The 17,370-nt window shown below is 37.7% G+C and overlaps 2 protein-coding genes across 2 annotated transcripts in view; one reads left to right on the top strand and one right to left on the bottom strand.

Moving 5' to 3' along the window:
* The window catches only part of LOC110376967 (nucleolar complex protein 2 homolog), a 182,754-nt gene that overhangs the window by 155,491 nt on the left and 9,893 nt on the right, over window positions 1-17,370 (bottom strand). The window lies entirely within an intron of this gene.
* Window positions 1-17,370, top strand: part of LOC110376978 (T-box transcription factor TBX20) — a 66,950-nt gene that overhangs the window by 35,156 nt on the left and 14,424 nt on the right. Inside the window, exon 4 of the mRNA XM_021335645.3 lies at window positions 7,213-7,486. Coding sequence (XP_021191320.1) covers window positions 7,213-7,486 — 274 coding nt within the window. The remainder of the gene's footprint in view (window positions 1-7,212; window positions 7,487-17,370) is intronic.

Raw genomic sequence — 17,370 nt, forward strand, 5'->3', positions numbered from 1 at the left:
TCGTGTGTTAAACAATAAAACATTTCTCGCATAACTACAATCTGGACGCAAAAACAAAGAAGAATTTTTAATTAGCAAAGCGTTTCCCTGTAGTGAGGCGCCCCGCGGCGCGGCTACTTTATACACATTGCTTTGAGGTCGTTAACAAAACGTCACTTTTCACAATATTTATGTCTCCATTATTTTTCATGTATAACGACATCGTAAAGTTAAACCTTCCAGACGAAACTTTCTTAATCTGTCGATATCTAAGTATACTTAGATCATTGTTACTTTAGTATGATCACTGTCGCACACTCTCACGTTCTATATTTGTAAATACTTGTTGAACACTTAAAACTATTTAATACTATCTTTAGAAATCATCATATCGAGACACATAAAATGTGAGAAAATAAATCCGTCGTAGAGATATTAACCGATTGGTAGCCAACAAAAGAAAGACATAAACCGAGATCGTATGACCAGATAGATATACTTGAGGGCCCTCCCGACACTTTACAAAAGTAATAAAATGAGAGTTCCATTTCGCACGATTACCCGGGAGACGACAAAACATGTCAAGTGTCAATTTGTATAATTTACACAGGAATTAAAATGGCGGTTTGACAGATGACAGTTCGCGTGGCTCTCTCACTGTCGGTGGCGAAGCTCGGAGCTGGCGTTCTAACCTGTTGAGTTCTTTCATTTTATTTTTTTATTCATTTTCACACGAGGTTTTCTGTAGTAACAGGATATTTTGTTTTGAATAGCGAGATTAGCCGCTCAGGCGACGCGTGGCGGCGACGACGCGACGTAACGAGACGCGTAAGCGACAGGCAGCTGACACGCGCCACGCGACTACACGCACTACATACGTCTACCAATGTTAATACACTATTTGCTGATAGGTTTCCTATTACCGAACACTTTCCTTCTAGTAAAGTAATTATTTTTCTGCACGATCAGGAGTTCACGATGAAAAATTATATTAATAATACAATTAGCCCCGCAGGGCATCTGAGGCGGATGACGGGGAGTAGCGACCCCGCGGGGCTATATATCCGAGTGCTCCAGGGAGAGTATACTGTCCCCCATCTCCGGCTTGCCGGAGTGAAGCATGACGGGGGATAGGTCTCCCGCCTCTTGGCTTGCCTTCACCGGCCGGTCAGAGTGGAGTCGCTAGAGCAATGCTCGGAGGGTAGGTGCCTCGTGGTAAGTGGCGAGTGGGCCGGTGATGCTGGACCCACAGGGAGCGCGTGATCTGCGTTTAAAGTCCGCCGAGGTATCCTCACCCTTCTCAGCCGCTCATGTACCTGTTGCCCTCTTGTTGCGATTTAGCGACTGATTCCCGGGGGCCCAGTAAGTGAGTTGGCGAGTCTCCACCTGCCATTTTTACGTGTATTTATTACATTGTTATCGGCAGGTGCCATAGTTCCCGTAGTTTCCCCATTCCTAGTCCACTAGCATCCCATCACAATAGCCCAAGTAGTTTTCATCCATAGTTAGCAATAGTTTAGCACAGAACCGAGGATTGTCCTTGGGTACATACATTTCTATAGTGTATACAGGGATAATCGCCGGTTTTGTGTCATCATTTCATTAAAGTTGTCTCAAAAGGGCTTCAGCGTGTTGGCTTCGGCCCCACGTTCGCCTCCCAAAAATCCGGGACTCTGTAGTCCCGAGGTCAAAAAGAGAAATACAATTATAATTATAAAAAAATATTTGCGGGGCACTTTCTTATTTTTATACCATTATTTTTTTTTATAATATGCGACTTTTTTAGGAAGGATGTTTAATGGTGTAATTGCAGTATTAATGGACGGGAATATGTATAAATTGAAAGTTGTAATAAACATATAAAGCAGCGGTGTCGATGACCCACGTTGCGTGCGAACGCGCTCTGTATGAGTGGATGACATTTCATGAAAACCAGTCATGTTTCTATTCAACTCATAAATACATAGGTACATACATCTAACAACTTATTGTAAATGATTAGATATTGGATAGATATAAATTACCTACGCAATGCCTTCGCCGTTTCTAAATACGATCTATTAGATATTCGTAACTTGTTCGATGCTAGCATTCATGTCTTATTAATAGTTTACTTGATTGAATATGACGTTTATAAATGGTGAGGTATATTTCAATATTATCTAATTTCCAACAAAGCTGATTGTTTAGTGTGTTAGGCCTTTATTACATTTTGCTATGCAATGCAAATGTGATTGCGAATTTGAGCACAGTTGTTGTAAAAGCTGGCCTTATTAATGTTGCATCTTTAAATAGAATTGCCTATCTGAATTATGTTATCTTTATCTGGAAACATGTTAGGCAATTAGCAGAAAATAAGGATGACTTTTTTAATAACCTGTAGGGTCGGAAACTACATTTCTGTCAACTTGCACTGAGACTATCTAAGTATTTGACAGGTTTCAAGTATGTTATGTAAGATATGCAACACAAAGAAAAAAAAAGGGCTAAAAATAATCTTTTTTAGCTGGGTAAACCAAAATAAAAGTGGACAGTTCCTTGTTACTACAAAATTGTAAGAATGTTGTTACAAAATGTCACTCAATGAACATTTTTTCCTCAAGAACAGCCGTTAAGATAACCCAAACTGAGTGTGAAGACTCATAACTAGTCATAAGTTCAAAGTTTGTGTTATAATGATGTTATCGGCCTTAATGATACCACCCATTGATTCACATACGACATGTTGTGGTACAACCGCCTTATGATCGGTGTATAACGGAACCATACACTTCTATAATATGAAAGAAATGTTATCGCGATGCCACGGAAACGTGATATTTGATCGGAATGCCCATACCCACTGTTGTTTAAATTTAAATACATAGTTATTTGTGGAAGAATTTCCTGCATTTAATTATAAGTTAAATATTTGCTGGTTATTGTTTGTGCTCAGGCGATGGCGAAGTTAATTGCTATCTTAATATCTAGGTATTCTTTGGTAGGTATGCTATAATAAAATTGTATCAGAATGTTGACGCGAATAAACGCACTTTCTCCTTTCTTTATTGTTATTTCGTAGCTATAAGTTTAATTTTGAAGTTTCATAAAGAATGAAGATTTACCGACATCGTTGAATTGTGAAACGTGCGTACCTAATCCAATATTTTGGTGTTTCTCTGAGCGTATTAAGTTCACACAATCGCTTAATTATTTTTCTATGCGAACATAAAACGATAGACATTAGTTTTCTATTTGTTATATCTAACTTGGCGATAGTGAAAGTGGATCAATAGCCATATGGTAGAATAACATATTTTTGGTAATTTAATAACTTGACAGATATTTAAATGTCATATTTGAATATTATTAATTTAGCATATGATAAAACGGAGTATGTTATTTTTTTAAACCACGTATTGTATTTCAACAAAATTATAATAAAAATTCTTCGAAATAATAGAGTTATTTAGGTTTACTGTAGTTTATTTGTAGTCTTTTATAACTCCTGGAATCAGCAGCACTAAATGTAATTTATGTGGCGTTAAATGAGACACGTGGTCTCTTAATAGCAAAAAAGCAAATTAGCCCTTACCTTATAAAGGATAATAGGTTTATCGAAGGAATTTGCCATCTTATTGGTGCCTATTGACCATGTGGAAACAATAACATTAAGTTTTTTTTCATAATGTTTGATAATACGGAGAAACAGACTTAAAAATATTGGTGTTGAGTCGTTACTTTAATATTATACATTATAGATGAAAGAGAAATTAAAACCCCACGTGAGACGGTTTCAGAAAAGGCCAAATATGAAAATAGATAGCATTTGTGTACAAAGATAATTCAAGTTAAATAAGTGTCCATTCCAATGGCCACGCAATGCGTGGAACAAACATATTAATATTAAATGACAGTTGACAATTAATACCACAGACTTATTACAAGAATGCTACCATAAACAATAAAAATTGTATTTATTTACTCGAAAATTATACTAAAGGTCACACTCAAATAATAAATTACGTAATAATCTGGTTATCTGGTGCAAACGTGTAGTTTGTAATCATATCTAATAACATGGTGTCTTTGCTTACAACTCAATTATCTGTAGTGTAGGTTAATCGGTAATGGATGTGTACTAATGACTATCTTCAAGTGATGCATATTCATAGAGTCGATGTTTGACCTATCTAGAACATCTGGTGGATCGAATTATGCATATTTTTTTATCATTTACTATCTACTAAGATAGTAACTTGATATTGAGCATTGAGATTGAGAACATTGAGCCATCAAAAAAATCCTACTAATATTATAAACGCGAAAGTTTGTATGTATGGATGTTTGTTACTCTTTCACGCAAAAACTACTGAATGGATTTTAATGAAACTTTACAATAATATAGGTTATACATCAGAATAACACATAGGCTACAATTTGTAAACATATTGTTCGAAATACTAAACCTGCGCAGACGAAGTCGCGGGCACCAGCTAGTGCATAATAAAAAGCGCTCGTAGATATATGAAAAAAACATACCGGCCGAATTGAGAACCTCCTCCTTTTTGGGAAGTCGGTTAAAAAGAGATACATTATTAAATAAGGCATAACATGAGATTGGAAAGAGACTACAGTGTCAGAAAAATAGAGGGATAGCGATCATTTTATGGAGGGTGGAGTGAAGTCGTGGCAGCCACTATGATATTTGAATACAACATTCAAGAAAAAAACTCCTTGCTTATACGAATACATTTGTCAACCGTACACAATACATACCATTGTGTTAAACCCACTTTCAGTTTCCAAACACAACAATAACGGCAGAAGTTCAGAATGGGGACATATTCGCGCCTCGCTCCGGATGTGGTCTCCCATAATTGTTGCCCTCGATCAACTGAAATTAGGCTTCTTTCATGCATACCTTGTCATACTCTGCGGTTTCTTACCACAAAACATACAAAAATAACAGCCATTTAAATAAAATAATTCAGATATTTTAAAATTATGTATCTATTATATAATTGAACCAGTTTTTCTTTTTTCTACGTCATGAATGGCATATGATTCTGGCAATTAAAATTTTATGCGTTTGACTGTGGGTAATGAATTCAAACAGCCACCAGTCGACACGGAATATTCATTAATACCTATCAGCTCATATACGCCATATAATGTGGGAAAACCAATAATTCCCACGTCTAATACTAAACCATTATTAATGTACAGTATCCTGCGCATATTCTACGGTATTCTAGTAAAACTTGTATATCTATTGGCGCGATGATCTAACTGCTATTTATGTATTTACATTCGCAGTAATTGTGTTAAAAGTTCTCGCATTTGTCTGTACACATACATTCAATTGGGTATTTTGTTAAGCTTATCCGAGGGCATCGCGGCTCGACGTTTATTAATGAATTATGTAAATGCGAGAGACCGACGGTCCGCCGACGATTCTACCAACTTTATTACTCGCGAAATGCGCCATTAATATAGATCGTTACCTCGGTTTCTGCAGTCCCCTTTAATTGTTAGATTACTTTGCCTACCTTATTAATATCTTGAACCGTTACATCATGTGCTCTTTATGTTCAAGCTTTAGTACAGTAATAGCCGATAAGAATTCTAACACATTTGCGAACATTGTATGTCTTAGTAATTGCTGCTTACTGCTTGCAGCAACATATTACAAGACATTAACAAGTTGTACCTAATTATGAATTGAAAGGTCACAAGAACACTGAAGGTTAAGTTCTCATCGAAGAATGCTGTAAACAATACGTTACGGCTTGGTTATAAGATCCATAACTGAGCTATTGAATAAATTAAAGTAGGTTAGTTAGGTTATTACATTTCATGCTTTTCATAACTCAATCCACATGAAAACAGTGGCATTCAGAAGATATTCGTTGAATGTGCCATTTCTCTTTAGGTATCTATTCTGTAAGAACCTATGATGTGATAGAGTGTCTGAACTCTTTGTCAATTTAATTAATTAAAACTACAACAAAGGTAAATGCTACTTATAGGCTATTTTGTAAACTTGTAGGAAATATGAAAAAAAAAGACAAACTTGTTGCAGTGTTAATAGTCGAGAGGTCGTCAATTACAGTATAGTAGCAGTTGAAGGAAACAAAAACTCACTGACCCCGATTACCTACTGTTTAAAATTATAAAGAAGGTAAAAAATCGATTAGTATTGTAGTGCATGTGACGCAATTGGTGGTCGATCGATTGTTATCCGTGATGGATGCGGCTCATTACTCGCGCGCGCTGGGTGGCGCGCCCGCGTCTCCTAACGACGCGCGACTCCTCTCATTGTCAAACCTGACCGCAGATGCCATCGATATTATGACACTAACATTCCGAACACACCTCAATACCATTTATTTATTACCAGTTACCAACTTACCATCAACTTTAATACGATGCTCTGCCCCCAAGTTTTATCGGCTACTACTTATACTTCGTTGTTATTAACACATCTAACACTTACCAAAAGCTGTGTTTTATGGCGGCTATTAATTCATTCTCTAACTCCAAGAGTTTACTGGTTTACTGCTCGCATTCCACAAATTCCTATCACCAATAACGAATACAACTTTTTTTCTACTCACCCATCATGGTTGACAGGCAAATTGTTAGTTGACGGTTATGTAATCTGACAGGCCCCTGACTTCTTGTTTAAGCATCGAAATTACAAAACTGCCGTTTAAATTTTATAAAAAATATTATAAGAAAGTCTACATCATAAATAAAGGATGTTGAGATGTTATCGGACGCTGGCCGGCAGGAAGCGCTTCAGCCCATTTAGGGGTGCATTAAAATCGAATACATCATATTTGTTTGATTTCCTAGTTCGCGTTTCACCCTGTAATTATACAAGTCACCGTCCGTGGCCGGATCTCTGGTGGTTTTTGTGAAGATGCATTAATCATCTTTTTTTATTGCGAGCATGTGTTTTGGTCTCGTAAAACACTTTCGGGGATTATAAGCTTTTTGTATTCGTAATGTCTAATTTAGTTTTCGGTCGGTTCTTATGAGGTCATTAGCGCGGTGAGGTCCGTTTCGTCATCCCCTTCGGAAATTTATAGTTGAAAGTTGAGTTTTAATGTCCTTATAATTTGTGACGATATGAATAAAAGTTCTTCAGAAATGTTTAGAATTTTACGACTCGCATAAAATTAACTTTAAGTAATTTTAAATGTTCGTGCTTAAGTGTAATGATTTTATCTTATTTGTCCATGTTAGACGCATGTTCCCGACGGTGCGCGTGTCGTTCGCGGGGTGCCGCGGCGACGCGCGCTACGCCGTGCTGCTGGACGTGGTGCCAGTGGACGGCAAGCGCTACCGCTACGCCTACCACCGCTCCTCGTGGCTCGTGGCTGGCAAGGCGGACCCGCCCGCGCCCGCGCGCCTCTACCCGCACCCCGACTCGCCCTTCTCCGGCGACCAGCTGCGCAAGCAGGTCGTCTCCTTCGAGAAGGTCAAGCTCACCAACAACGAGATGGACAAGAACGGACAGGTGAGCTCCTACTATACAGATGTCAGATGTCACTAAATAATTATTACGTCAGAAAGTTTCGTTAATCAAACCGATAGACAAATAGAGACACGGCTCTATTAGAAATTAGTGATTGATGATGTGTGTGGCGTGTGGTAACTGTTTCTGATTATAATCATAATTTGATTCAATAGCTTGTTAGAGTCGTAAGTTATAAACAACAAAGTGTAAGGTATCGGTTTCGAGGAGAGCAGCGCGGAGGTAGTTGCTAACAACAAGGTGATAAAGCGGCCGAGCCTGAATGAGCTATAAAGTGTTGACGTAAAACGGTTGATTTACGTGCGGCCCGGGTGTTGCCGCCGGCCACTCGCGCCTGCGACCAGTGTGTGGACTATCTAAATGTTTCACAAGTTAAATACATTCATGTAATTCTAATTACACAAATCGTGTCTTCGACACTACTATTTTAACCGTAGAGTGCGAGTCGACTCGGTTCTGCTCCAGAAAGTAGCTAATGGCTGTTAGTGTTATTACTTGACGGCACTACGGGTTAGCCGAGTGCGTGCGCCACTGCAAATCGAGGTTTATAAATTATCCGTCAACATTTAATTATACGCTGGCCACCTTTGCAATTCAATGTAAAGATGGCTTTTACGATATGTTCGTTCAAATTGTATGAGTACTTAAATAATTCGGTAAGATTTAATTATATACGAAATCAGAATGATTGATGTCAATGATTCATTCATTAAGATATGCATATTTTTTACAAATTGAATTCAATAAAAGAAGTAAACAAAACAAACAGGAGCCGATAAATGCTTCCTACATTTCACACATCCTTTGAGATGGCGTCGTGACACGTGGACCACTTCCCTGTGCGTGCGGCAATTTATAGAATTGCTTGCGAAATTGTTGTGTGTGCGACACCTCGGGCGGCAGGCGTCGTCGGGGAGAGTGTAATGAGTGCGTTGCTGGCAACAAATTAGTCGCACATGTCGTGGCGCGTCAGCCGGCACCTCACGGCTACTTACCTCCGCGGCGCAGGTGCGGCTGGCGCAGGCAAATGTCACGACAGCACTGCACCAGCCTATCCTGAGCCGCGCCCACCCGCTGCGCAGTACAAACCACAGATCTCTCTTACTAGCTGCAATATTTACTTAACATAGGTTAATCAGCAATATGACAGTTATGAAGAGTGCGATAGCACGCCGATACTATCGCGATTGTAAATTGATTTCAACTGATGAGAGTGAACTTTAAATTAGTTGTTTGTTATTGTCATAGTTTTATCGTTTTATGTAGATCGTGTTATGAATAAGTTAGACTTGTTACGAGTTTGTATCTTGTAAATGTAATTGTATAAAACAAACAAGCAGGTGGTTAAAGAACTTTATGCTTTTTAAATTATCAATTTTATATTTGTGATGTTGCACATTGGCATAAGATTTAAGATATACTTAGGTAGATGCACTTGATATGCTTTTGTTCTATTGTGACAAGAAAAGGTATTGCAAAAAAAAAAAACTCTACCCCAGCATATAGGCAACTTTTGGTTACTGACCAACTTTTTTTCATTTTTCGTTAATTTTCTTGAACTGTAGAGTTGTATATAATTGAACAATGCTAGGTTACGTTACGCACTCGAGGTTTATTGTGCGAGGGCGCCGGAACGGAACCGGGGGCGTGGCTATATGATGGATGGACCCGGCTCTCACCAAAACACACCTAATTGGCTTTCCCATAGAAGACCGATGGCAATCGCGCGCGTATCGTGAACTTATTTAATTAAATAAATTCTTTTAATATACATAATGCGCTTGTTTAGGCAAAGTAGCGAGTACAAGGTTGTATAGACGATTTTAGGGGGTTTCAATCGGCTAAGATATGAATTGGATGCAATAATTGCCTCAAATTTTGTCTCTAGTTTAGGTTGTAACTAAACTGTTTTTGCAAAGATAACTTCAACTTTTATTTTTTAATACAACTTTTCTATTAAACCTAAGTAAAGTTAACAATGAAGAATAAAGTGTAAAAATAATTTACCGAAGCGGAAGCCTTCATAAATGGCTTTGCACACGTCATTCGTGAAGTCTGTGCATAATTAAGAATATTTATGTCGTTAATAACAATATATTAAGTTGCTTTAAATATTATTAGATTACCAACCAGCTACCGGCATTACACCGAACAAAATTTTTCCTTCAATAAATCTAAACTTATTGTTATTCCGGTTCAAGAAACAGCTAAATACACGAAAGTATTTATAAATAAAACTTTTAATTAGCAATATATTATCAGGAACGGAACTGGAATTGGTGAGTCGTTAACATCGGTAACAAAGTATTGGCCACGCAACTCGACACGGCCGTTCGTGTCCACCCGCCTAATTGTGAAACAAAAACTCCATGGAACCGACGAATTAATCATCAGCGCGCCACTTAACTGCCTGTACCTACTCGACATAATATAATAAATGCTGCATTCACGACACTCGCCATTGTAACCCTGAAATGCCGACTTGTGTCCACTTGCGTGTATTACGTACAGTTGTATGTTATTTTTCTTTCCTCCAAGGACCTCTCCGTCATGAAAAATTTGTGTTCTTTTACACCTTTTTATAGACAAAGGTAATGTTACGTTCACTGTTTCTACATTGTACATAAAGAACGAAAACATTGTCTCTAATTTTATAACACAGCATTTAAACTCGAATAAACTAATATTAAACGAACACGAAAACGTTAAAAGCAAGTTTAAAGTGAATTTCAAAATCCGTTCATAAAGTAGGAGAGACCTTTGTGAATGTTTGTGGGGTTTATTTAAAAGCTCGGTATAATCGTGTGTCGGAATGAGGTCAGATTATTAGAATTCATGAGAACGGTCACACGAAAGCGTGGCGGCTGCGGCGAGCGGCGATGACGGATCGCGATTGTACGCGCGCGAGCTCGCCCGAGCCGATATGCCTCCGGTCACAAAGACCTCCCAACGACACTGGCGTGTTAAATCCCTAAATCTTGATGTAATATATTTTACTTTCTCATAGTTGTGTGTATTTATCTTATATGAATGAGCAGCTTTATTCTATTTTATTAAATATTTTTAAAAATATCTCTCTATATTTTTTTTCTTCTTCGAATGAGGTTGTAGTCTAGTGAAGAATACAAAATATTAATATCACTTTAAAGTCAACTTTGTCAATTACCATATTAAAAGTTCCAACACATTTATTACAGCAATAATGAAAACAAGTTCAGTAGCTGACGAGTAATAAATATTACAAAAGCCATTTATAATGATCTAACACTTCTATTTCAGCTGTAAACTTGTGACCGTAATGAAAATGCAAATATTTTCGATATCTGGACAATAAAAAAGAATTATAACTTGAATGTAACAAATTGCTGTTACGAAATGGTAATAACAGGTTGAGGTGTCGCGTAGGAATTAATTTAAGTAATAAACATCATGTAAACCAGCACTAGTTACGCACTTGCTTCCTTTGTAAACGAAAGTGCATCAACGAAAGTCGTAATACCGCTCGAAGCTATGAAATATATCTATTGTCGACTATGAAGATATATTGCTGAGGCACATCATAAAAACCTGTTCTCCGGCTATAGTTGTTATTCGCGGGAAAGTAAACATTTGAGTGATAGCCGTGATACGGAAGATAAGCTTTTTAATTTATATTTTTACCAAAAAGAAAATTAATAATGTTTTAAAAATATGTTTTGTGTACAGTAATGATAAGCATTCAAGGTTAATAGTAGGAAACGAAGGTATAATTAATGAAAATATGTAAATTGTTGGTTCAGTTCGTGGTCCAACACTAAACACGAGTCGTGATGATTAATGAACTGCTTTTTGGTCGTTTACTTAAATAATGAGATTACAAGTTTATGTTTCACAACTTTAGGAAATCAATAAATAGTTTCTGGACCTTCTAAAATTGTTTGCCAAAGAAAGTTTTTCAATAGATCAAAACGTGAAACCAGATATTCTGTGAGTATAGAAATTCCTCAAATTATAAAATCTTTATAGCATAAGATAACAATGTCTATGCAATAAATAAGAAGCTTTTAATTTCATGCAAATTCGCGATAACTTTATGTTTTATGAGGTTCACAAATAAAACGGCTGCGTTGTTAAACTACAAACAACTTGCAAAATTACTGTTGATTGCATAAACATATTCATGATAATGTTTCGTAATTTATTTATGACGTAATGAAACATGAAATGTTGTGCTTGCGAGGATTTAGTGACAAACTAATGCTGTATCAGTTGTCATTGTGAGCGCCCGCGGTGCGGCGCATTCCGCCGGGGCGTATTTACAGAGTGTACATAGCCAAAACGCATCCATAGGAAACTGCTCGCTGATATTTTGTAATGCTGTTTTTTAATTTGTGATTTCAAAGTATACACGAATTTTGCGTACTGCTCGAGTATAATTCGTAGCTTAGACGTGCACATGCATCATTCCAATGTATACACGTCAAATTTAACTATACAAAATTAATATTAGGTAAACCATTAAATAAAAAAGGCTTTTGAATCTGAGTTTGTTTATAAAAAATGGGTGCTAATTAAACAGGCTTCTTTTTAATATCATTATTCGCCCCCAAAAATGTATGTTGCCTTCTAAATTACTAAGTCAGCCATAATTAACGAGCATCTAAATAATACTATGTTAGCCACTAGTATCTTCTAAGTAAACCACTCTAAATACAACTCAGCATGATGGTTATTTTTTAGCATCTAAATTTGTAGCATGCATTCTAACAGTAAACTTCTAAAATGCTATTAAATGACACCATAAAATATATTTAATTAGCTTCTAATTTTTTACTCAGTACGTTTAAAATGTAAGCAAGCAACTTGCAGCAAGCATCGCTTCTGTGACGGCTCCGGTGCTGCGGGGCTCCGGCGGTCCCATGCGAGCTTATCGTCGCAGATGGTTTTCACGCTCACCACCGCAGCTTCGGCTTGCTGGCCGGCTCAGCCGGCCAACCTCAGCCGCGGCGGCGAGCGTTAAAACTACCTGCGGCTCAGCTCGCAGGCCGCCTCGCCCCTCCGCGCCTACGCGGTTTTGAATTGCACTCTAGGGGTAGGGCAGACAAGACTACGTGGAGTCGGTTTTGCAGCGGTTCGTTTTCGTCACTAACTTCAATTTTTAATACAATGTTTTTTAATTGAAGGTTATAAATGGCAATATACTAAAAACGAGGCCCAGTTAGTAAATTAGATGACAATGTATAAATAATGTTGTAAAATTAGAAGCTTAATCATGTGTTCAATAAATAATTTTGTGGTTGCACTTTTTCCCATAAAAAATCAACTTATTTAAAAAATATACAAAAAGAAATTGAATTTACGAGCATTATTAATATTTAAATTAACATTAAATGCTAGGTCGTGTTTTAATCAAAATGGCAGCGTGCAACTGCTCGCGAATAGATTGGAATCGTAAAGTTTTTCGCGCCTATTCCAGTGTATACACGATTAGTTTGCATGCGGACTAGCACTGTATATTATGGAACAAAGCAAGTTACTTTGGCCACTACAAAATATATGCGAGTATTTGCGTACTGCTGCTGTATACATCGGAAGACTTTGTATAAAAAGTGAATTCCAATCTATTCGCGACTAGTTTCACACGCTTGCGTACTAGCCATGTATATACTGTAAATACGCTCCGCCGGGACTCAGCCACGAGCCCCCGTCGGCTCAACCACCCAGTCCGCACTCCCTGGCCCTAGGCTCACACATACTACACACATAATCACTACAATTTATTCCACCAACTCGGAATTATATCGTTAGGCCTTATTTATTTAAGCAACGTTCGACTCAAGTAGGTCAAGCAATTATAATGCAGTTAAGATGTGTGCATAGCGGCGTTTATCTCCAACATTATACGCTTTTTCACGTAAATCGCGGTGATTAAGTTTGTGACGTCCATCGACAGCGGTGCTTTGTTTAACTTTCAGCTAGAGACAAGACAATAATGGCGGTCATTAGCCAAAAAGCCGATGTCATTAACAGGGTTGTCGGTTGTCGCTCTACGTGTGCGAGCCAGGGCTGCCGGACAGCGGCTCGGACGCGTATCGCACCGATATCCGCGAAATACTTTCATTAATAATCCCCATTTAATTTATAGCGGCATCCGAGCCGTTGTATGAATATACAAGCCAATAAAATTTAATAAAACGCTCACCACGCCGGCCGACCGCTCGTCTTAATGAACAACGACAAACATCAATTCTCGACGATCATTTGCGTTTTTTAATTACTGTGGATATTTTCACGTCGTTAACGTATTTTGAAATAAGGCGATTATAAAACAAACAAGCTAGACAGGTGACTCGAGTAGGTAGTGAATATTGAGTTTAGGTGTAATATAAATTAATAAGTTATTCGGCGTCGGCGGGACTCCTGCGGCGCGCGCGGGCTCGCTCGTAGCGCGCGTACCTTACGCCGGTAATTATTATACACCTTGGGCTCACTAACCGTCCCCGCGCCCGCACTCACTCGTTAAACAGTGCGACTAATTTTACTATAACTAATATTAATATTTTAATCTTCCTCATCTACATACAAGTGGTATTTCGTAATGTTCCTAATTAAACACATCATAATTATGCATAAGCTGTAAACTGGGTAGCAACATACCGTTGTGTAGCTACACATACAAGTTAGAAATACCAGCGCCCTTCCGAAGTAATAAATATATCAACGCGCTTATCATCTTATGACATCTAACGGCATGGACGGGCAATACAATCGTACTCATAAAACTTTCATAATGTAAGTGACACTGACATAACTATCAATTTTATAGATAAACCGTATAAATTCACTTCTTTGTAAAATGGCAGGTCTATCTGTCAAATGTTAAAGGGTCTATGGTGAGATTTAGGTGTTCTAGGGTTGATTCATATGATGATAAGTCTTGTACAATACTAGATATACAGCGTAAATAGACGCTTATCACGCGTTCGACTAATTGAGGATCGTTTTCAGGTGACTGAAAAAGTGGAACATCTTTGTCGTAAAAATAGAACTACTAATTGACTTACAGCACTTGTATTTCAATTTATGTTGACTTCTAGATTGCAATGATAAAAATTACTTATCTATGTAATAATTTTAACAAGACCAATTAGAAAGAGCATCGTTGCTATAAAGTTCAGATATGTTTCCGTAATTATAATTCCTTGTTTATGAAAACATGTGGAGCTACCTGATTGCATCCAATTACTGGCTGAGTGGGAGCTTTCATTGTTTCTGCTCACATGCAATTAGCGAGAGGAATCGACTTCGCTTGGGGTTTGATGGCTCCCGTTTAGCAGGAACGAAAAAAGGGTTTTGCCGCAATTTAATCGGATAATTGTCCTCATAAGTAAAGAGGAGATTTTAAATTTATTTATTAAATGTTTCCAAAAGTTACCAAATATTAAGAGAAAGGGTTTACTTTGAAGGATTTTACGTCCAATCACGAAACAATCGTGTGAAATAAGTTTTCTTAACAACCATACTTAGTGTATGAACTGGTTAAGTAATTGAGATAAAATTACAATCTGTAGGTACACGCTACATTGTTTGCTACGTTTACTTAATGCTCTCACTGTTAAAATTAACTTTAAGCCAGGCTTTGATTGCATTGATAAATAGAAATAATTCTACTTCTTCCGAACAAAGCGGAAAATACTGAAAACAAAAGAATATCAATGAAATTATTATACTTGCAAACTCGAAACTCCGCTGCGCACAGTTAATTTTAAGGGTAAACTCAAAGTCAATTGCTTCCGCGCTCGTATTAATTTCAACTTCCAACGTACCCATCATTGAGGCACAAAGTTAACTCAAATATAGTTAACGGTAGTTAAATATACTTTGTGGTGATGTTAACTGAGAGTATCATGAATTACTTTTATGTCATAATAAGGGCAATTGGAATAAAGAGTGGGTGTAGCCGAGACGCCGGAAGCGGTCGCCACCGCCGCGGGCTTCAAACAGCCCACAACAAATTTGCACTGGGATTATTCTTGCCAAACGACGAATTATAAGCTATAAAACCGTTACATTACAATCGGTAAAACGCCGAAACTTTTCTGCAAATAAATTCAATTTCTACCAACATTGCAATCTGACATTATGGCTAAATATTAAAGGCTATCTGTTTCTTACATTTAGCGAACTAAAAGAAAATTGGTATGATTCACTTTGGACATATAAGTGATTTACTATTAAAGAAGGGTGATTTTATGTAGGTAAACGAGAAATAGTTTGGTATGGACACTGGTAAAACCACAGCAAGCACCCAGTAAGCTGTAAAACCGTTACCTATAATCGGTTATTTGCACTAAAAACTTACGTTAACTACACTCCGGTAATATTAAAATAAGTAATAAAATTTTGTACACAAAGATTTACAACTGATATACTTTTACAACACATATATTTTAAGCTGTAATTAATAAATAATTTTCTGTTTTACTGTGACGTTTTTATGTTAGGTTTCGTTGTCAATATTTAAGCCTATTATGGTACTAGTCGGTACTCTAAGTATCCCAGTTTGGTTATGATGGGTGTTGCTTATGTATTGTAGAATTCCTGAAAGACACAGGCCTGTGTTCAGTGTTTTAGTAATAGGAAATATGCTATATACCCATCAATTTGACCTGACTCAGGCGAGTTTGGTAATTTCAAGGCGTTATTCATTGTGCTATGATGTGTTTGACTTATTCCATATTGTGTGTGCTAGTACGCAGGTTTATGAGCCTGCCTGTTCCCTTGTTCCATCTTACTCATCCCTCGTACCTAGGTAACTAACAACCAATTTTATGAACGCACAGAGAAACACTTCGTCTTGTAATTCGTTACTTTAGCCTAATACATGAATCACTAAGTACGATGCTTATATTTCTATGCAATGTATTATTCTGTGTACTTTACATTTTACTGCGTTACTGGACGACGATGAGGCATTGTTCACTTGGATGGACTTAAACTTGGATTCTGCTTTGACCGTTAATCATACTATTTTGTAGGTGCTTTATGATCTTTCACGGGAATGTAAAATAACATGTGTTTGGTGGCCATAATTTGGTACTAGTCATATGATGGAATGTTGTCTCCAGCAAGGGACAGGTTGTCCCACGTATTGTATGCAAATGGGAGCGGCGCCACCGCGCAGCAGCTCATTTGGCAGAGTTATGGCGCGTCAGACGTCGGCGACACGCGTCACCGATAGCACGCGCGTATTAATCACGCGCCGTAACGACGGCTGCAAGAAGCCTCCTCATGACGCGAGAGCAGCCTCGCGGGGGGCGCGCACACCGACATAACATTTCTCACTTCAATTTGTAGTCTTATTTGTTTTTCTGTTTCCATCGTCTCACTTCATTTCAATCGGAGGTCGTTTTTTAATATAACTTTTATATTTTTTTCATTCCGAGGTGACCTTTATCGTGACTCCCCGGGTGACGGCGACGCGACGCGCCTCTCTAGTTAAATGACGATTTACCAGTTTTTCATTGGACTCCCGATGTCAGTCTCTTTACGAGCGAGTATTTTATTTGGAGATATTTTACTGCCACCGATATTATGATGAACGTTTACGTACCTCTGAGTTATTTTAATGTTCCATATGAATTTGTGAACTTGAGACGCTACGGCCAATAAAAGATGAAATTGATTAAGGTATAAAGTTTAAACATTATTGTAGGTATTTGTTTGATTTTGTATGCTTTTACGTTACGACAGAGTAATAAAATGTAAGCCTGTCTCATTATACAGACGACAATACTTAATTGCGCTGCAACATACAGTACATTATATTACTTATTAGATACTTACATGATAATAATGCCTACCATACCATGGAACAAACGAAATAT

Source organism: Helicoverpa armigera, chromosome 6, assembly GCF_030705265.1.
Source record: "Helicoverpa armigera isolate CAAS_96S chromosome 6, ASM3070526v1, whole genome shotgun sequence".
In the NCBI taxonomy this organism is placed as follows: Eukaryota; Metazoa; Arthropoda; class Insecta; order Lepidoptera; family Noctuidae; genus Helicoverpa; species Helicoverpa armigera.